At 40.7% G+C, this 21,408-nt stretch overlaps 1 protein-coding gene across 2 annotated transcripts in view; it reads left to right on the top strand.

The window, feature by feature from the left end:
* The window catches only part of LOC127447046 (otogelin-like), a 98,675-nt gene that overhangs the window by 43,243 nt on the left and 34,024 nt on the right, over positions 1 to 21,408 (top strand). For both annotated transcript variants that reach the window (XM_051708574.1, XM_051708660.1), the window contains exons 24-46: positions 4,720 to 4,827; positions 5,447 to 5,585; positions 5,697 to 5,831; positions 7,178 to 7,321; positions 7,498 to 7,617; positions 7,813 to 7,929; positions 8,342 to 8,498; positions 8,704 to 8,730; positions 8,959 to 9,126; positions 10,030 to 10,308; positions 10,406 to 10,523; positions 10,610 to 10,689; positions 11,417 to 13,809; positions 14,666 to 14,843; positions 14,952 to 15,100; positions 15,203 to 15,292; positions 15,598 to 15,784; positions 15,909 to 16,129; positions 16,220 to 16,358; positions 16,895 to 17,083; positions 17,190 to 17,399; positions 20,842 to 20,946; positions 21,073 to 21,177. In XM_051708574.1, coding sequence (XP_051564534.1) covers positions 4,720 to 4,827; positions 5,447 to 5,585; positions 5,697 to 5,831; positions 7,178 to 7,321; positions 7,498 to 7,617; positions 7,813 to 7,929; positions 8,342 to 8,498; positions 8,704 to 8,730; positions 8,959 to 9,126; positions 10,030 to 10,308; positions 10,406 to 10,523; positions 10,610 to 10,689; positions 11,417 to 13,809; positions 14,666 to 14,843; positions 14,952 to 15,100; positions 15,203 to 15,292; positions 15,598 to 15,784; positions 15,909 to 16,129; positions 16,220 to 16,358; positions 16,895 to 17,083; positions 17,190 to 17,399; positions 20,842 to 20,946; positions 21,073 to 21,177 — 5,558 coding nt within the window. The remainder of the gene's footprint in view (positions 1 to 4,719; positions 4,828 to 5,446; positions 5,586 to 5,696; positions 5,832 to 7,177; positions 7,322 to 7,497; positions 7,618 to 7,812; positions 7,930 to 8,341; positions 8,499 to 8,703; positions 8,731 to 8,958; positions 9,127 to 10,029; positions 10,309 to 10,405; positions 10,524 to 10,609; positions 10,690 to 11,416; positions 13,810 to 14,665; positions 14,844 to 14,951; positions 15,101 to 15,202; positions 15,293 to 15,597; positions 15,785 to 15,908; positions 16,130 to 16,219; positions 16,359 to 16,894; positions 17,084 to 17,189; positions 17,400 to 20,841; positions 20,947 to 21,072; positions 21,178 to 21,408) is intronic.

The following is a 21,408-nucleotide window of genomic DNA, read 5'->3' as shown; positions in this document are numbered from 1 at the left end:
TACACCAGGTGTTGCCACAAGAAGACTTCATTAAAACATGAATGACAAGACCAGGAATGTAAATAAACAGAGGAGAGCACTTCTTCAGATTTGGATACTGCCCACATGTAAATCATAATTAATGGCAAAACATTAATTGAAAGTCTGACGCAAGGTGAAGCTTCGCAAGTTTGCATCATTATTAGGGCTGCAACTAACGATTATTTTGATTAATAATTTAATCTAATGATTATTAGAACGATTATTCGACTATTCAGCGATTATTGCAACGATTAATCATTAGCTCTTAACCGACTATTCAGCCTGTGCCCCATACTAACAATAAAGAGGACAAAATCATCTTTTAAAAATACCTCTAAATGACATTCACTGAAGTAAAGGGAAAAAATACTTTTTTATTAAATTTAATTCAGCAAAGAAATTCACTGCAAAAAATCCTATTGTTATCAAGTGTTTTTGTCTTGTTTTCCATTTAAAATAGTCTAAAAATACATTTACTTGAGAGGCAACATATAAGATATTTAGACTTGCTTTAAGAGAATGTATCTTAATTATAAGTTGGGTTCATGAAACCGTCCTGGTTACTTTCATACTAGGGGTCACTCTTGGGAGCCCGAAACACCTCTGGTCTTTGAAAAAAGGCCAATGGGAATTGGCAAGTGGTATTTGCATACCACTCCCCCGAACATACGGGTATAAAAGGAGCTGGTATGCAACCACTCATATTTTGAGTGGAAATACGTCACATGGTCTTGCCGAGCCTTGTCGGAAGTATGTCATGTGGAGAAGTCCCATGATAGGTCCTACCCAACGAGGGAGGAGTTTCTACAAACATGGTGACTGGGGCAGAGAGGCCTCTGCTCAAGGAAGACGCAGTTTACCAACAGGGAAACGAATTAGAGGAAAATATACGTCGCATGGGGTCACCTATGGGGAACCAACATATGCGGAGCACCTACCACAGTACAGGGCTTAGTTAGCACATGTACTGAGCAGGCAGTGAGTTTATCCGCAAACTCGTCTGCCACAGGGCTCGGAGGAATTCATCCAGGGAACACACTTTGTGAACACTACTGGGAGTCAACAGCGCATGTCTTCAGCTCAGAGGAGGTGAAAGGTGCTATGCGCAAGCGATACACCCAGCCAGTTGTCTCGGACTTACCTGCTTGTGCCTGCCACTACACGGGACGAAACTTGCTCAACCCGGAGATTGTAGAACCTCGCAAAGGTGTTGGGTGTTGTCCAGCCCGCTGCTCTGCAAATGTCTGTTAGAGAGGCACCTCTGGCCAGGGTCCAGGAGGCCGCTACACCCCTGGTAGAATGGGCTCATAGCCCTACCGGGGGCGGCATGTCCTGGGCGTGATATGCCATAGTTATGGCATCAATGAGCCAGTGGCCGATCCTCTGCTTGGAGACAGTGCTTCTTTTCCGCTGTGCACCAAAGCAGACAAAGAGCTGCTCAGAGATCCTAAAGATCTGCGTGTGATCCAAATAGATGTGTAAAGTGCGCACCGGACACAGCAACGACAGGGCTGGGTCTGCCTCCTCCTGAGGCAGCGCTTGCAGGTTCACCACCTGTTCCCTAAATGGGGTGGTGGGAACCTTGGGCACATAGCCCGGTCGGGGTCTCAGGATCACATGAGAGTAACCCGGACCGAACTCCAGGTACGTTTCGCTGACAGAAAACGCTTGCAGGTCTCCTACCCTCTTGATGGAAGTGAGCGCAGTCAGGAGGGCAGTCTTCAAGGAGAGTGCCTTAAGCTCAGCTGACTGCAAAGGCTCAAAGGGGGCTCTCTGTAGATCCTGAAGAACTACAGAGAGGTCCGATGAGGGAGCGCTGTCTGGGGGGGATTCAGCCTCCTGGCACCTCTTAGGAACCCGATAATCAGGTCGTGCTTCCCTAAGGACTTATTGTCGACTGCGTCATGGTGTGCTGCTATGGTGGTAACGTACACCTTCAAAGTGGAAGGGGACAGCCTCCCTTCCAACCTCTCCTGCAGGAAGGAAAGCGCTGATAGTGTTCACAAGCTTTGTTCCCTGGTTGACTTCCTCCGAGCCCTGTGGCAGTCGAGTTTTCGGAGAGACTCGCTGCTGGCCCAGTACACGTGCTAACTAAGAGTCCTGTTCTGGGGTAGGTGCTCCACATGTGGCAGTTCCCTGTAAGGCTAACCCCATGCGATGTATATCTTCCACTAATTCATTTCCCTGTTAGCAAACTGCATCTTCCTTGGGCAGAACCCCTCTGCCCCAGTCTCCATGTTTGTAGTAACTCCTCCCCCGTTGGGTAGGATCTACCAACCTCTCCACATGGTTGGAAAGAGCATGTGACTTATTTTTTCATGTAAATATCCGCCCCTCTCTTTGGGCGAGGTGTGGTCTCCACGGTGTCTTCCCCTTGGGAGGGACACCCCCCGACTAGACCTGGTGGCCCAGTCGGATAATCCCCCTTCTTTTTTAGAGAGTGGAAAAAAAAGGGGAAAAGAGGCCACGACTGGGTTAGCCTGTCTCTATCTTTTGGGTAGTCAACTTGTCCTCAAAGGGCCGTTCGACACATAACTATGTTGGGGGAGGTTACGTGTCGACCTGGTGTGCTGGCTATGAGGCACACAGTAGTCTGCCCCCCACACACCGCCAGTTCACGTAACACAGTTCAGCCAGTTGTGACGTTTCGTATAGGGACCCCTAGTGTCACTACATCGACGCAACGTCGAGTGAGTGACAGAAAGGGAACGTCATGGTTACTTGTGTAACCTCCATTCCCTGATGGAGGGAATGAGACGTTGTGTCCCTCCTGCCACATCGCTGAACTACCCGCTGAAATGACCAGACCTTATATCGGCTCCTCAGCATAAAACCTGAATGAGTGGTTGCATACCAACTCCTTTTATACCCGTATGTCCGGGGGAGTGGCATGCAAATACCACTCGCCAATTTTCATTGGCCTTTTATCAAAGACCAGAGGTGTCTCGGGCTCCCAAGAGTGACCCCTAGTGTCACTACATCGACACAACGTCTCGTTCCCTTCATCAGGGAATGGAGGTTACACAAGTAACCATGACGTTTTTCTTCATAGAAAGTTTCGTGGCCTCTTTTTTTTTTTTCTGATTGACTGAAATACTTTCCATAAATTGGCTGACAGTAAAGGTAAGGTTTAGAGGAGTAAAAAATGAATAATACTAGAGAAAGCATGCTTACAAGTTGAACAATTGATATTGAAGATGTCATAGTGAGACCAGCATTCACTATTCATTATTCAGTATTCACCCTAGGATCAAATAAACATCTAGTATGTATATTGTGTATTTTCTTATATGAGAAAGTGTCTGTAGAGTTTAGTTGTCTAACTCTTTTGCAACTTGACAGTTTACATTAATAAATTAGAAGATTTAAAAAAGAGAGTCTGTGGAGTTAGTCTTTGTTGGGTTTGTTTATAGGAGAGTGTCCGCTTGATTGATTTGTGTGAGAGTGCTCGGTTTGGGTAAGTTGGATGTAGGTAGAGCTGGTATGTGTGAAATCAAACACATATAAGACCCTCACATCAGTCTGTAAATGAGCTTCAGCCTGAGACATTAAAGTATCACTGTTACATTAAATGTGTCTCCCCTAACCCTTAACCAAACACACTGCATTAAATCACCTATTGTGCTGTAATTGTACAGGTTAAAAGGATTTGTAGAGGTTAAAAGGAATTGTGTAGGTTAAGAGTTAGTTAGTGTAGACTCTTCACTTTTGGCAAACCTACATGTATATTGAAGGTGATCAATTCTTATTAATGACAGCCACCTGCATTTAAATTGAAATATGAATGAATGAAATTATTTTACTAAATCCAATAAAACAATAGAAGTAATTCCAGTGAACTCATTTCACAATGGCTTTTTTTTATTTTTATCAATCATTGGAAAAAAAGAATGAATTTTGCACACAAAACCCCCTTTTTAGTATTTAATTTCAGCCTTCCATTTTTTTTTTTTTTTTTTTTGCTTTGTGTGTATTGTGTATTGTCTGGAGTCTCTGTATTGTACAGATAGAGAACACTGCATCAGTGGTGCATGAAGAAAATTGTTGAGCAATGGACTATGTGGTTGTTTATTTATGGACCCATCTCTCTGTCTCTTAGTTTATGCAAGCAGAACAGGAGTAGGTGATTATGGATTCTTTGATGGCAGTAAGTGATCCAGTGTGCTGGCTGTGAGATAAAGAGAACTTTTAACACCAGTCTATCTGGGGTGTAACTTCACTCACTACTTTGGGACAGTGTGCTGGGAACTCTCAGAGAGCCCTCAGGCCAATGGAAATGATTCACATCAATATTACAAGATCTTTATCAGCAAAAGAGAGAGAGAAAGATGGAGAGAGAGAGGAGGCGGGGCTAACTGAAAAGAAGCTCTGTGGATCTGTGAGAATGAGAATTGACTGCTTTTCTCATGTGACCAGTGAGAGTTTCTCCCCAAATAATCAAATATATATGCCCAATCCCCATTTCAAAATATAACACAATTCATAAACAAAAGAGCAAAAAGCAACAAAAAAGCACCATCACAATTGTAAGGCATGAGTGTAAGCATGCTACCCAATGAAACTGCATTCAAAAAACAACTTGACATTAAACGCATGCTCTAGACTCATATGTACTCTCATACACAAACTTACACACATACATCCACATCTTTATGCTATTTCTGTACAGTATGTTCACAGGTGCATTTTGTTCTTCAGGCTTCTAAAACATGGTGATGAGTGTTTCGAGCCACGTGCATGCCCATGTTTATGGAAAGGGAAGGAATATTACCCAGGAGACAGAGTGTCTTCCCCCTGCCATCAGTGGTGAGATTACATCCATTCAAATTCTCTGCATTTCGCTCACTTACATGTATATATGTTTTACAGTAGTCAGTTTGTAGCCAACAGTTCCAGTAGCATTTACATTTGAGCACGGTTCAGTATGGGACAATGACAAACCGTTCCCGGCCCGGAATTCTCCATGCAGTTAGCTAACCGTACTCAGGACAGAGGACCGTGCTGGTGGAACTTTAGCGACATGTCAACTCAAGATCAGTCACTTTCTTTGTCAGTCCATTCTAATCCTGATTTCACAGCACCACAATGGAAAAAGAAACAGCAATTGTGCCAACAAGCCTGTTTTGGTACGGAACGGCACGGTTACATGTGGTGGAAAATTTTGGCATAATATTTTTTTGTTTTTTATGATGAATATGACAAAATAATACATGCACAGTAACACCATGTTATTTACTCAGAAGCAGAAGTCTTTTCAAAGGCTAATTTATCACAGTCACTTGTCAAAGAAACATATTCACTCAGTATGTACGGGCAGACTATGAGAAGAGAGAGAGAGAGAGAGAGAGAGAGAGAGAGAGAGAGAGAGTGGAAATACTAAGTAAAAGTGCTTCTATTAGTATCTGAATGAGAATGTGTTTTGCAGTGTGTGTCAGCATGGCACGTTCCAGTGTGTGTTCCGCCCATGTCCATCGATGTGCACAACTTATGGAGATCGACACTACCGAACATTTGACAGTTTCCTGTTTGATTACATTGGTGCATGCAAAGTGTACTTAGTAAAGGTGAGCATTTAGCAACAGGCTGGGACATACACATCATTCATAGCCTTCTAAAGGTGCTGAGACTGTTGTTTGACTGAAAAGTGTGCTCCTGTGTGTATGTGTGTGAGCTAGAGTTCGGTAGATGTAGTGCTGACTATCACAGCAGAGAATGTTGACTGCTTTGAGAGTGGCGTGATCTGCAGGAAATCTCTCCTCATCTCCATCGGTCGCTCCTTCATTGTGTTTGATGATGACACCGGCAAACCTGTGAGTGTGCTCCTCTGTCTCATTCACTCATGTCTTACCAAAATCCTAAACTCTGAACTGATTCTTGAGATAAGGGACAAAACCTGTTTAAAATCTGAGTTTTTATTTTTTAATACTAAATTAATTTTAAATGGTTATATATGTAGACAAAGGTCTCAGCTAACGAACCGTGTAAGTGAACAGGTTTTTGTAAAAAACATTTCTATCCGAAAATGGGCATTTATTAACTTCAAAACTTACATCTTATTGTCATTTGTGTCAACTCTGTCAGACACAAAAAGCATGCTATCTTAATTTGATCCATCTAACAAGAGTATAAAGTCTTTAATTATGTAATAATGGTGTTCAGTAAAGGAGTTAAGTGATAAAATACATTCTATAAAAAAACTGCCGAGTTGAAATTTAAAAACAAATATTTTTCTAATTTAACCATGTGTTGTACACTAGAGCCGTTTTGTTTTTTCTTCAGTTACAGCTGCCCCATAACCTAAACTAAAATGGCAAAATTATTCCACAGTTCTAACAGAAATGATCGATGGAATGACGAAGTTGACATGTTGAAGCTATGACCGCAGTAACTTCAACATTGCTTGTTTAAAATATAAAAAATATAACACTTACCAGACCACGTGTCCTACTGTTGCATCCACCAAGAGCAGGAAGTGTGAAAGGGGTCCTCAGAGTTATAGCTGACCACGACATTGCCGATTTATTCAGGATTATGAACAAATCTTTTGACGCAAAATGAGGACACAACTTTGATAGACTGTTTTTTATGGAAAATATCATTTAAAGTTTATTTTATATATAGTTTGATATCTTACAGATCCCTACCTTTCATTTTATATTTATATTTATGAATTTGTTGCCTTTTAAAACACTTTGTTTGGCAGTTTTACATTGTGATCTCTTGCTGAGGATAGGTTGAGTTTCATGTGTTTCCAAGTATAGAGCATGCATTAAAAAAATTCTAAAGAAATTGTTTAAAAATATAAGTAATGAATGCCCTAAGTATACACGTTTCCTTTAGATTTAAATTTTTCAGTATTTTTATTATTATTAATTTCTTGATTTTTTACATAAAGATGTATTTTGTGTGTAAGACATGTTTTGTCCCTTATCTCAAGAATCTGGCACATAGCAACTACTATAATTGTACCATAAGCAGATTGCAATGACTTACTTTTCAGGCCATAAACACAAAGAATGATAATAGTTGTCACATTATATTGGCAGTGTTGTGGCATTAGTCTAAAGTTCTATGTAATGTTGATTTGGTCTGATGATTGATTTGGTCTCAAATGAATGTCACTTAAGAATAATCTGCTGTTGTGGTTAATGTGCAGAACCCATCCAGTGTGATTGACAGGCAGAGAGTATATATTTGGCAAGCAGGATACTACACCGTTGTACATCTGCTTGGGGAAGATCTTACCGTGCTTTGGGATAGAAAAACTACCATCCATATACAAGCTGGACCTCGCTGGCAGGTAAAACACACACACACACACACACACACACACACACACACACACATAAAGATGTGTTGAATGTGTTGCAGCTGTGACACTATGCAGGTTCCACTCAATCTTGACTCTACAGCAAGAGTACACTTGGTCATAAATTTGGTAATGCATAATTTAATGTATTATTTGTGTAATTTCAGGGCAAGCTTTCTGGTCTTTGTGGTAATTTTGATCAGAAGACTGCAAATGAGATGAGAACACCAGAGAACATTGACTCATCAACACCGCAGGAGTTTGGCAACAGCTGGACAGCAGCAGAGGCATGACACAGATAAACAAACATATACAACACACAGACACACTTTCTCTATTCTCTTTGTTAGTAGATGCCCGAACATACATGTTTTTGCCATATTGAATGAACTTCAGAGAAGCAGATCAATGTATCTGTAATGTGGCAGTAGCTTCAAATAAACAGTATAACTGTATCTGCTTGTGTGTGAATGTCTCTCCAGTGTGTGAACAGTCCTGATATAAGGCACCCCTGCAATTTGAATCCTCTTCGAGAGCCCTTTGCAAAAAGACAGTGTGGGATTCTGCTCAGTGAAGTGTTCCAGGTCTGCCACCCAGTGGTAAGTTTATGACCTCTTTCCAGTTTCCAGCTGACTTTAAAGGTGCACTCAGTTTTGTGTTGGTTTTGCGCTGGCTATCTTGGACTTATACTGACACCTACTGTAGCTGCAAAAGTAATAGTTTTTGGTTACAGATGCCTTTGTAGAATTCAGTCAGTCATGATTAATATAAACTGTGAGCAACCATTTTCAGTAATAAGGGGGCTGCCTAGTCATTTGATCTCAACATGCCATGAGGCAGCACAGCTCCACGTAAAAAAAAAATAAAAAAAAAAAAAAAAAAAACGCTTTTTATCAGGTTTGTTTCTGAGTGCACCTTTAATTCTCACATTCACTTTGTATTTATGTGTGTGGATATGTACCTGTGAGTGAGAGAGATTCTCTGTGTTTAAACGTGTTTGATGCTCTTTAGGTAGATGTCACATGGTTCTATATGAACTGCCTGGTGGACACGTGTGGCTGCAACCGTGGAGGAGACTGTGAGTGTTTCTGCACAAGTGTTTCAGCATATGCTCACCGCTGCTGCCAAAAGGGCGTGACCATTGATTGGCGCTCTCCTTCCATCTGCCGTGAGTGACAGCCCCTTTGCCCAGTTACATGATATGAGTTTTTATATGAGTTATTACTGAGATAAAACAGTCTAACTGAATACAGCAATCACTCTGTTTAAAGACTATCTATAGTGTAGTCAGAAAGGAGTAATATATCTTGCAAGTTTTTTACATGATTGATTTTTATGCTATAATGAGAAATTGTGCCTTCCTCCCATTACAGCTTATGACTGTGAATACTACAACAAAGGTACATTTGCATATCTGCCTTATTTGAAGATCACATCTGTAAATAACTTCATAAAGATCTATACATTTAACACATATTGGCATATATACTTTACTGTATATATCTGTATATCAGAATATTTTATTATATTTTATATAATTAATATTCATATTATATCATATTATAATCATTTGACAATTGTGTGTGTTTAAGCAAATTTACTTAAGCTTGTGTATATCTTCTGCCTAGCTTTAGGGAAGGGTCCTTTCAAACTGTTGACCTACAGAGAGAGAGGCACACTGTTGGCAGCCAATTTGTCAAGTGGACTGGTGTACCCAAAGAGGGAAATATCCAGTTCTGATGAGGTTTTGACATTGTTCATGATGACACCAGGCCTCACCAAAGCCAGACTACATGGTTAGTCAAACATTCAGACAAAAGCACATACTCAACATATAGAAAAACTCAAATGACTGTTATGAACACACTGCAAAAATCTATTTCTTAATCAGTATTTTCAGTAATAATATCTAAACATCTTAAAAATGTACATGGAAACCAAAATTGTTTTAGATATTAAGATTTGTTTTCAGAGTGTAAATCTTGAATTAAATTTATATTTCTTACCTCATTGGCAAATAGAGCTGTTCAGGCTGTAGTCCAAAAACCTGGAAGAGAATGAGCATTTTTCGATCCATGGGTTCCTTTAGGATTTTCCTATGGGTTTTGGATTTATGAGTAAAATAAAGTCTGTGTTAAACATTACTTGAAGCTACATTTTGTTATACAACAAACTGTAAATTACACACCTACAGTCATACCTCCAGTGTGAATTTTGAAGCCGTTGTGTTTTTTTAAAAAGGTATGTTGTTAACAAGTTGCTAGATAAGACCTGCTATGGTTTTCCATTTCATCAGGCACATTCACTCACATGCTTGTGGTAGTTGTAGTCCTTATTTAGCAACATACTTTTTTTTTTTTTTTTAAACATGGTGGCTTCAAAATTCATGTTTGAGGTACAACTGTGTGTAATTTACAAAATGTCCAAGTTCAAGTACTGTTTACCACAGACCTTATTTTACTCATAAATTGAAAAACCCATTATAAAAACCCAGAGGCAATTCCCAAGGGAACCCATGTAAAATTAGCCTTCCGGATTCACCTACAAATTGACTTCATGGCTGTACAGCACTATTGTGATTTATTTTTCTTTTTTTTCTTTTTTTTTTTAGGTTTATGTTTTTGCATATTACATTTTTGGAATGATGTATACTGTATAGGTGGATTTTCTCAATGGGTTTAATGTTGTTGATACTGCAGATTCATCACTGATATCATTTGAGGCAGCAGACAGACCCAACTACTTTTTAAGAGCAGAGCGCAATGGCCAGCTGAGACTGCAGAAGTGGCAAGAGACAGAGGCTTTCTGGGATGCAGCTACATTTGTGCAGCACAGGGACACATGGGTCTCAGGCTTTGATTCACTAGAATCACTGGCACGGCCAGGATTCTTTATGCATTTCATGCAGTCCAGAATCCAGCTTTTGAAATACAGTCACTCAGACCGGTACCGCCAAGCTACACTGTTCAGACTTACAGGTCAGCATGTCACAATATAAATGCAAATTCACTGTATACAAATAAATATTAAGCATTGAGCATCATGACTTATGTTCTTCCCATATTTTTACTACAGGTGCTACACCAGACTATCCAATTGGTCCTCGGTGTCAGTGGGTGTATGAGTCATGTGTGAGTCCATGTTTTAGGACATGCAGCGACCCATCGGGTCTGAGTTGTATCAGCATCCTAAAGTAAGAACACACATACATGCATACATGCCACTGCTTGGTTGGATATATGGCTAAGAGATGTGTGGCTTGAATGCTCTTTTCTGTAGGGTGGAAGGGTGCCTGCCGCAGTGTCCGAGTCACATGGTTCTAGATGAGGTCACTCACAGATGTGTCTATCTGGAGGACTGTAAGCTACTGCTATTTGTGTTACTACCCATGCTAAAGCTTGTGTAAAATACAATTAATTGTCAATGCCATTTCTGCCTTTCTAAGGTTAATGTCACAGTTAATACTTGGTCTTTGGTTCTTTTTGTTGGGTCTTCCCTTAAAAAACTAATAAAGGTGTTACCTTTCAGTCAATAGATTACATATGCAGTTATAATTGAGCAAGAGTGGCATAGTCAAGCAACAGTTATTATCTGTCTGTCCAAGTATACATGACATAGTGTATAATCGAATATTTCACAGAAGAATGTCAGCTGAGGAAGTGCTGATAATACACATCACGATATACAATGTATGAAGCCAAGCTACAAAGCAAAAATCAGACTAGTATGATTTCAGCTGGACTAAAGCATTTACATGACATTTTAAAAAGACAAATTATTGTTTAAGTCCGACTGAAATTGAACTTTTAAAGTGCATGTAAACATAGTGAATGCTAGCTCAAATGCTAGCTCAAACAGTTGCTTGATTTTTGACTCAAACCTTCATTTTGACCATTTATCAATGGAGATATGAATATGAATATACAATACTTTTTCTTTAGTTTTACTTCAGTTTTACTTTTTATTCCCATCTCTAGAAAACTGTTTTGTAACTCCAAGCTCCAGTTTAGCTAGGTAGCTTAAAATAACATGTTTCAATGAGCTGTTTTTTGCAGTGTCTAACATAGGTATTGTGTTTGCATGTAGGCATTATGCCTGCTGTTGTTCCTCCATTCACACCATCCAGTTCTACTGTAACATCTGCACACTCCTCTGAAATTTCTACCTTGAGCAGTCCAGCAGTTTTTATATCAGCCACTACCAATGCTAGCACCCCAGCATCTACACCTACTACTCCCATGTCAAGCACAGAAAAGAAAACATCTTCCGCTGTCAGACCTGAGGTTGTGGAGACCATTACCACATTAACAACATCCTCTCCCTCCACAAGCCCGCTGGCTTCCACACAGAGAACCACTAGAGAGCCAAGCAGTACCCACAGTCCCACTTCCCCCACCACCATGCACTCTAGCCCTGTCTCTGTCTCAGCTTCTCTTCCATTAACCTCTACAACAAGCAGGCCATCAGAATCTTCAACACTACTCATCAGAACCACAACTGTACCCTTACTGCCTACTTCAAGCCCTGTTCTGTCATCTACCTCAAGCAAGGAGCTGACAAGAGTAAGCACTCTACCTGTGCTTCCAGTTTTGACCAGCATGAGCCCCACAGAAGCCACATCCCCAACAGACATAGTGCCAACTCCACTCACTTCTAGTACAGAGGCTCTCAGAGTCTCAGAGGCCTTCACACTAACGGAAAAGACCACAACACCCACTGTGACTTCTACTGGTGGCACACAGTCTGCTGCAGAAATTATCAGCACAACAAAGCTCACTTCACCATCAACCACAACACCTATATTAGAATCTAGTACCTTTGTCACCACAACAAATCTTACCTTGTCAGCTTCTCTACACACTCTGAAGACAACCCCTGAGAGCACCTCTGAAACCCAGAAACCTTTGAAGTTGGAAACTATTTACACTTCACCTACAGAATCATTGTCCACCCACATCCCTGTTGAATCAAAAAGCTCTCCTGTTGCATCACCGCCTTCAACTCAAACCACACCTTTTGCTTTTTCAACCTCAACAACCTCAAAGCAACCTGAAACTTCAAAAGCAACAGTGTCTGTCTCAACAACTGTCCCAGCAACCAGCATCATCACAGTGTCATCCCCTGAATATGTGCCAACAGAAACCACAGAAAAAACAGCATATCAGCCAACATCTTCTCTGTATACCTATCCTGCTGCTCCAACAACCGAGAGGACATTACAGACTGATTGGAGAGTAACCCAAACCATGTCAACTCAATCTGTGCCACCAGAAACATCCCAAACCAGTGTGAGGACAACAGAAACCCCACTTACCACCTACACCACCATCCCATTCACCTCAGTGACTGCAGAGGCAACATCAACACTGCTCACATCCCATGTGTCGCTCACTGACAAAACAACCTCTAGAGCTATGTCCATGTCAACAACACTAGGCCCTACAGAGTCTCACTGGGGTTCGGTTTCCACCACTACTCGCCTCACAGACAAAGTCAGCACTTCCCCACTTCATCCACCTTATTCTATGACCAGAACAACTACACTTCATGAGATCTCCTCATCATCACCATCCACACTGGCAACAGCAACCTCAATAGATCAATACCTAACAAAAATCACAGAAAAAACTGTCACTTCTGAGGCATCTTTGCTAACTTCCACCACAACTGAGAAGGAGGTTGTTTCCACCACTCGAACATCCACAATCACACCCTTAATTGTATATCCTGTCACAGAGACAACTCAAGTTTCTCCTGACACGGAAAGAACTGTGCCGTCAACTGCTGCAATGACACAGACATCAATAGAGCAGAGTGAGATCTTCAGCACCCTGCCTTCCAGAATTACACCAAAAATCATAACCCGTGACACACCAGTCCTGACCTCTCAGGTGTTTGTGACTACCACACGACGAGAAACTCCAAGAGATGTGGCCACGACCAGCATTTCACCTGCGGCCAGGATTGAAACTACATTAACAACACAACCTACTACCTTTTCCACAGATAAAGTGACCACTGTTTCCACAGATACAAATACTACCAGTATATCTGTTGCTACTACAAGCACACAGACATTGCACAGTCCCGTAACCACCACTGAAATCACCACTGGATCTACAGAGCACACCATTGAATCTCGTCCAACCACAATACTCCCATCATCATCAACTGGAACAGCTACGTCTGCTCCAATATCCAGTTTTGCATCAGATGTTACCCAGACTACTATTTCCACATGGCTACCTGCGTCCCCCACTGTCACTGAGAGTATTTCTGTCACCTCTACTGAACACCCTCTGGTAGATGAACATATCTCAGTCACAGCTATGTCACCTGCTCCAGACACTGGCTTAACAACACTTGCTTCATCTCTGATGACCAGGCCTTCCTACACTATTGAAACAGTGCACTGGATGACGAGGCAGACACCTACAGTTCCCAAAACAACGTCTCTCACACACAGTGGAGTGTGCACTGTAAGTCAATCAAGAAATTATTTCATATAATTTGATTTTCATGTAAAATTTAATATCACTTTGTAAATTTTGGATCAAGAAAGCCTGCAATGACATTATGGCCCCGATGTACTAAAGTTTTGCGTGTATAAAAGCATGTGCAAACTTGATAGCATGCAAAAAAAAGGTCCAAGCTGATCTACCAACATAGTTTTTTAAAGATTGTGTCTTTCAGATGCGCAAAATAGCACGTCTTGGCAATTTTTTGTTTTGTTTTTAACTGCCAGAATATTGCGAAATGTTTTAAGTGGCGGTTCTTTCCATTACTCGAAGCAGGCAGATATGCACCTGTACGCTGAACAGGTTTCGCCTTGATCCCGTGAAACGAGCAGGGAGCGTATGTTCTGTACCTTGCAGCTTCCTGTTTCTCTCTCGTGTGAAGCTAACTTTACCATGGTCAAGATAACAGTGGTTTGAAATTCAGATTTAATTTAAGTATACATCAGTGGTGCGATGGCATAACAAGTACATAATATTTTCTTTTCTTTGTGAATTATGAACATTTCAAGTCAAGATTGTCATGTGCACTCTCATCAACTACTCTTACACTTGTTAAATAGCAGGAATTTTATGATGATATCATACAGTCTTATAAATAAACATATAAGCCTTATGATAGCCTCAGTCACCATTCACTTTCAATTTGCTGTATGGAAAAATTATGTAATGAAAGTGAATGGTGACTTAGACTAAAATGCTGCCAAACATCTCTTTTTACGAGGGTAAATGATGACAGAATTATCATTTTGGGGTAAGCTGTCCCTTTAAATTACTTGTGTGTGCATGTCTGTATTTGTGTGTGTGCATGTGTCTGTAGTCTCCATATTCAGAGGTAGTGGATGAATGCACTAAGCTTATTTGTGTGAGTGGCCAGTTGCTGCTCTTCAATAAGTCTCAGAGCTGCCCTTATGATCCTACGCCCCCAAACTGTGGTCTTCTTGGCTTTGCCGTGCTGGTCAATGGTGACAAGTGTTGTCCACGATGGGACTGCCCATGTGAGGAACACACACATTACTATAATCATTCCCATTCTGGCATTTGTTGCTTATATTGAGCTGTTAAATGTGTCTTCAATGCATTTTTTATTTTATTTTGGCATATAGGTCGTTGTTCAGTGTTTCCAGATCTCAATGTGATCACGTTTGATGGGTACAGTGTCGCAATATATAAAGCTGCTTTATATGTGGTGACTCAACTTCCCAATGAGACTGTCAGCATCCTGGTACAGGAGTGTTCTGGACCAGAAGACCCTGTAAGATATGCACAAAAAAACTATGCACAACTCTGCCTTATCTCTAGGATAGTTATTCATAGTACTGTAAGTATAACTCATATAATTCTGATTGTTTTTCAGCCTTTGTGGAACTTTACCAATTTGTGTCTGGCAGCTTTAAACATCACTCACAAATCCAACGAAGTTCTCATCAACCGCCTGCAGAGACGTGTGAGTGTCCATATGTCTTGGCCATTCTTGGAATGTACTTGTATTTTTGTAATGGAGATGCGTTATATTAAGGTTGAAAATCTATTATCATTTACTCTCTACTTGTTGTTTCAAACCCGTATGTCTTTCTTTCTTTAAAGAACACAAAAAGTGATGCAAGAATTTGAAAAAGAAATGAAAATGATAGAATTTTCATTTATGGGTGAACGATACCTTTATTGCTGTAAAAATGATAATTTTGCCAGTCTGACAAATTAACAGTTGAGAGACGTTAATATGTACTGTATGATGTGCTGCTTTTCCAGCTCTATGTGAACTCCAGGTATGCAAAGCCACGGTTTAAGAAGTTTGGTTTTGAGATTCTGGACACAGGAAACATGTATCTGATCCGAAGTCCAGCTGGCCTGAAGATCCAGTGGTTCCACACTACAGGCATGATGGTGATTGAGATGGACAGTTATAACAACAGACTTACCACCATGGGCTTATGCGGTACGAAGCCATTAAGCACACAGAATATTTACTTAAATTATCACAGTATATTTTATGTGTCATCTTCCTCTTTCATGTTCCTCACTCTCGATCTCTCTCAATCTATCTTTCTCAACCGGTGCAGGTAGTTGTGATGGTAATCCATTGAATGATCTGACTCTGTCTAATGGTACAGTTGTGACTGAACAAGAGGATCCAGCCATATTCATCGATAGCTGGCAGATTCCCAACACAACAAGCTACATCAGCCACAGCAGAAAGAGGGAGGTCAACTGCACTACAAGCGACTGCTCCCAGTGCATGAGCATGTTGAACAACCATACCTTCACCATCTGCCATCCTTATGTACGGCACACACATGCATGACATCTGCCAACAATACCTGCAAACACACACTTGATTATATACATTTCCTGACCAGTCTGTGCATTTCAGGTCCCTCCATCAACATTCTGCGAGATGTGGGTGAGAGATGTGGAGTATGTGAATAATCCTTGTGTTGCTCTGGCTGCTTATGCTGCATCTTGCCACAAATTCAACATCTGCATAGAATGGAGGAGCGCTAATTTCTGCCGTATGAAGTTACCAAGACATACACATTCAAATACACTTTTTTCAGAAAATCAAAGGTTGATACATTGCTGTATTCAACCTGTGGATTTAATACTGATTTAAAAGAATTGTTCACCTAGAAATAAACATTTACTCACTCTCAAGACGTTCTAAACATGTTTGACTTTCTCTCTTCTGAGTTTAGGGATGTCCCATTTTAAGCTTTACAGTTAGTCACTATCAGCTCAGCTGCCATTGTATTGAAATCAGTGAAGACATCCTTCAAATTTGCTCCTTTTGTGTTCTGCAGAAGAAAGAAAGTCATACGGGTTTGGAATGACATGAAGGAGAGTAAATAATGAATTTAAATTTTTGGGTGAACTATTCCTTTAATTTAGTGTTACATAATTAAAACTTTTTTGTTTCCACAGCTTTATATGGTGTGGTTAAAATGCCATAACTTAATTTGCAGTTCTGTTACTGTATGTTGTCACTGTAGTTTGAGTGGGGTAATGTGTATTATACATTAATGTTAATATGTTCTCTCTGTTTCTGTAGCATTTATGTGCCCAGAAAATCTGCGGTACCAGGCATGTCTGCCGACCTGCACTGCCCACTCCTGCCCAAACCAAGAGTTTGAGTTTGTCCCAGACCAATGCACGGGCCTTTCGGAGGGTTGTGTGTGTCCAGAGGGAACTCTCCTACACCGGCCCTATTCTGCTCTCTGCATTACACCCAGCAAGTGTGGTATGCCCGTCCCTCTCCTTCCTTTCCTCTCTCTGCCCTTCATCTCACATCTCACTTTAGAACATGTAGTTGTTAAATTATTTGTTTTTGTTTTTTGTGTTTGCAGCATGCACTGATAGTTTTGGAACTCCACGGGCACTGGGCGAGGTGTGGAAAGCCTCTCTGGATGGCTGCTGTATGTATAAGTGTGAGAACGACAGCATTGTGCCTGTGGAGTATAACTGCAGTAACATCCCTCAGCCAGTGTGCACCCGTACAGGAGAGATCAGCGTCAGCCTTACAGATGACAGAAGCTGCTGCCCTCACAAAGCCTGTGGTCTGTTATAATCTCGTTACACAAATCAAACATATCTACATTGTGCAGTACATGCCAGTTTACAATATATTACTCTATCCTATACAGCTACACGTAATGAATGCTATGATGTGCATTGTTACATTAACATTAAGGCTAGACGATATATTGATATATTGAATACAATAAATTTGTGATGAGTTTGCTGGTGATATAAAATGAAGCAAAATTGTGAATATACACTACCGGACAAAAGTTTTGAAACACTTGACTGAAATGTTTCTCATGATCTTAAAAATCTTTTGATTTGAAGGCGTATGCTTAAATGTTTGAAATTAGTTTTGTAGACAAAAATATAATTGTGCCACCATATTAATTTATTTCATTATAAAACTAAAATTTAATAAATAAAAAAATGGATGACTTGGACCAAATAATAAAGAAAAGCAGTCAACAAGTGCCCAACATATATGGGAACTCCTTCGATACTGTTTAAAAAGCATCCCAGGGTGATACCTCAAGAAGTTGGTTGAGAAAATGTCAAGAGTACATGTCTGCAAATTCTAGGCAAAGGGTGACTACTTTGAAGATGCTAAAATATAACACAGTTTTGATTTATTTTGGATTTTGTTTAGTCACAACATAATTCCCATAGTTCCATTTATGTTATTCCATAGTTTTGATGACTTTACTATTATTCTAAAATGTGAAAAAAAAATTATAATAAAGAATGAGTAAGTATTTAAAAACTTTTGACTGGTAGTGTGAATATATATATATATATATATATATATATATATATATATATATATATATATATATATATATACACACTATATTGCCAAAAGTATTCGCTGATCTGCCTTTAGACGCATATGAATTTAAGTGACATCCCATTCTTAATCCATAGGGTTTAATATGACGTCGGCCCACCCTTTGCAGCTATAACAGCTTCAACTCTTCTGGGAAGGCTTTCCACAAGGTTTAGGAGTGTGTTTATGGGAATTTTTGACCATTCTTCCAGAAGCGCATTTGTGAGGTCAGACGTTGATGTTGGACGAGAAGGCCTGGCTCGCAGTCTTCGCTCTAATTCATCCCAAAGGTGCTCTATCAGGTTGAGGTCAGGACTCTGTGCAGGCCAGTCAAGTTCTTCCACACCAAACTCGCTCATCCATGTCTTTATGGACCTTGCTTTGTGCACTGGTGTGCAGTCATGTTGGAACAGGAAGGGGCCATCCCCAAACTGTTCCCACAAAGTTGGGAGCATGGAATTGTCCAAAATCTCTTGGTATGCTGAAGCATTCAGAGTTCCTTTCACTGGAACTAAGGGGCCAAGACCAGCTCCTGAAAAACAACCCCACACCATAATCCCACCTCCACCAAACTTCACAGTTGGCACAATGCAGTCAGACAAGTACCGTTCTCCTGGCAACCGCCAAACCCAGACTCGTCCATCAGATTGCCAGATGGAGAAATGTGATTCGTCACTCCAGAGAACGCGTCTTCACTGCTCTAGAGTCCAGTGGCGGCGTGCTTTACACCACTGCATCCGACACTTTGCATTGCACTTGGTGATGTATGGCTTGGATGCAGCTGCTCGGCCATGGAAACCCATTCCATGAAGCTCTCTACGCACTGTTCTTGAGCTAATCTGAAGGCCACATGAACTTTGGAGGTCTGTAGCGATTGACTCTGCAGAAAGTTGGCGACCTCTGCGCACTATGCGCCTCAGCATCCGCTGACCCCGCTCTGTCATTTTACGTGGCCTACCACTTCGTGGCTGAGTTGCTGTCATTCCCAATCACTTCCACTTTGTTATAATACCACTGACAGTTGACTGTGGAATATTTAGTAGCGAGGAAATTTCACGACTGGACTTGTTGCACAGGTGGCATCCTATCACAGTACCACGCTGGAATCCACTGAGCTCCTGAGAGCGGCCCATTCTTTCACAACTTTTTGTAGAAGCAGTCTGCATGCCTAGGTGCTTCATTTTATACACCTGTGACCATGGAAGTGATTAGAACACCTGAATTCAATTATTTGGATGGGTGAGCGAATACTTTTGGCAATATAGTGTATATATCGCTGCAGAAATCGAGATTCGTCAGACCAGCCGATGTTTTTTCAATTGTCTACCCTCCAGTCTTGGTGATCCTGTGCCCACTGCAGCCTCAGTTTCCTGTTCTTAGCTGACAGTAGTGGTACCCGGAGGGGTCTTCTGCTGCTGTAGCTCATCCGCCTCAATGTTCGACGTGTTGTATGTTCAGAAATGCATTTCTGCTAGCAATGTTGTAACGCATGTTTATTTGGGTTAATGTCACCTTCCTGTCAGCTTGGACCAGTCCGGCCATTCTCCTCTGACCTCTGTCATTAACAAGCCATTTTCGCCCACAGAACCGCCACTCGCTGGATGTTTTCTGTTTTTCGCACCATTCTCTATACACTCTAGAGACTGTTGTGTGTGAAAATCCCAGGATATCAGCAGTTACAGAAATACTCAAACCAGCCCATCTGGCACCAACAATCATGCCACAGTCTCAATCAATGAGATCACATTTCTTCCCCATTCTTATGGTTGATGTGAACATTAACTGAAGCTCCTGACCCATAGCTGCATGATTTTATACATTACACTGCTGCCATGCGCTTGGCTACTTAGATAATCGCATGAATAAGTAGATGTACAGGTGTACCTAATAAAGTAGTCGGTGAGTATATTATATACACCAATCAGCCGCAACATTAAAACCACCTGCCCATCTGGCACCAACAATCATGCCTCGGTCCAAATCACTGAGATCACATTTTTTCCCCATTCTGATGGTTGATGTGAACATTAACTGAAGTTTATGTAATAATCGCATGGACGATTGTTGGTGCCAGATGGCCTGGTTTGAGTATTTCTGTAACTGTTGATCTCCTGGGATTTTCACACAGAACAGTTTCTAGAATTACCTCCGAAGAGTGCCAAAAACCAAAAACATCCAGTGAGTGGCAGTTCTGCGGACGGAAACACCTTGTTGATGAGAGAGGTCAACAGAGAATGGCCAGACTGGTTCGAACTGACAAAGTCTACGGTAACTCAGATAACTGCTCTGTACAATTGTGGTGAGAAAAATAGCATCTCAGAATGCTATTCTATTCGGGTTGGTGCCATTTTGGCAGCACAAGGGGGATCTACACAATATTAGGCAGGTGGTTTTAATGTTGTGGCTGATCGGTGTGTGTGTGTGTGTGTGTGTGTGTGATATATATATATATATATATATATATATATATATATATATATATATATATATATATATATATATTAGATACATAAACATGTATATACTATATATATATATATATATATATATATATATATACATATTAGCTATATCGCCCAGCCCTAATTATAATAATTTTAGACCTGTGTTTTGAGAGGATGTTTTATCTCTGCTGTTATGTTTTGTGACAGTTTGTAATCAGAGTATGTGTGAGATGGCCCCTGCAGACTGTAAATATGGGGAGAAGCTGGTGTCATATCATAGGCAGGACTCCTGCTGTCCAGAATACATATGTGGTGAGTTTGGATGTTTGCACACTAGTTTATGTATTTGGGGCTATGTACTTTTATGTTTCAGTGTGACTAAGCATGATATTGTGCTTATGTGTGCATGTTCGTTCAATGCCACTGTGCTCTCTGTAGAGTGTGATCCTGATCAGTGTGTCTTGGACATCCCTGATTGTCGAGAGGATCAGATATTAATCGCCACTCGTGCTGAAGGCAGCTGCTGTTTGGCCCACATCTGCAGTGAGTAATTATTATCTATAAATATTTAATCAATAGATTTAGGCTGTGGCACCTAAAGTAAGCTATACCTAAATCTGAACTCCTGCACACATCTGCAGAGAGGCTTCAGTGTTCTTCAATTTTTTTTTTCTTTTTTCATTTAAAACTAATTCACACACTAATTATTTGATCTCAGCCTTAACTCACCTCTTTCCTGCCTTTACTGTATTAATCCATGTAATGTACTACAAA

Source organism: Myxocyprinus asiaticus, chromosome 1 (genome assembly GCF_019703515.2).
Source record: "Myxocyprinus asiaticus isolate MX2 ecotype Aquarium Trade chromosome 1, UBuf_Myxa_2, whole genome shotgun sequence".
NCBI classification, from domain to species: Eukaryota; Metazoa; Chordata; class Actinopteri; order Cypriniformes; family Catostomidae; genus Myxocyprinus; species Myxocyprinus asiaticus.
The sequence above is the reverse complement of the archived record's forward strand: the minus strand, read 5'-3'. Positions and strand labels throughout refer to the sequence as shown.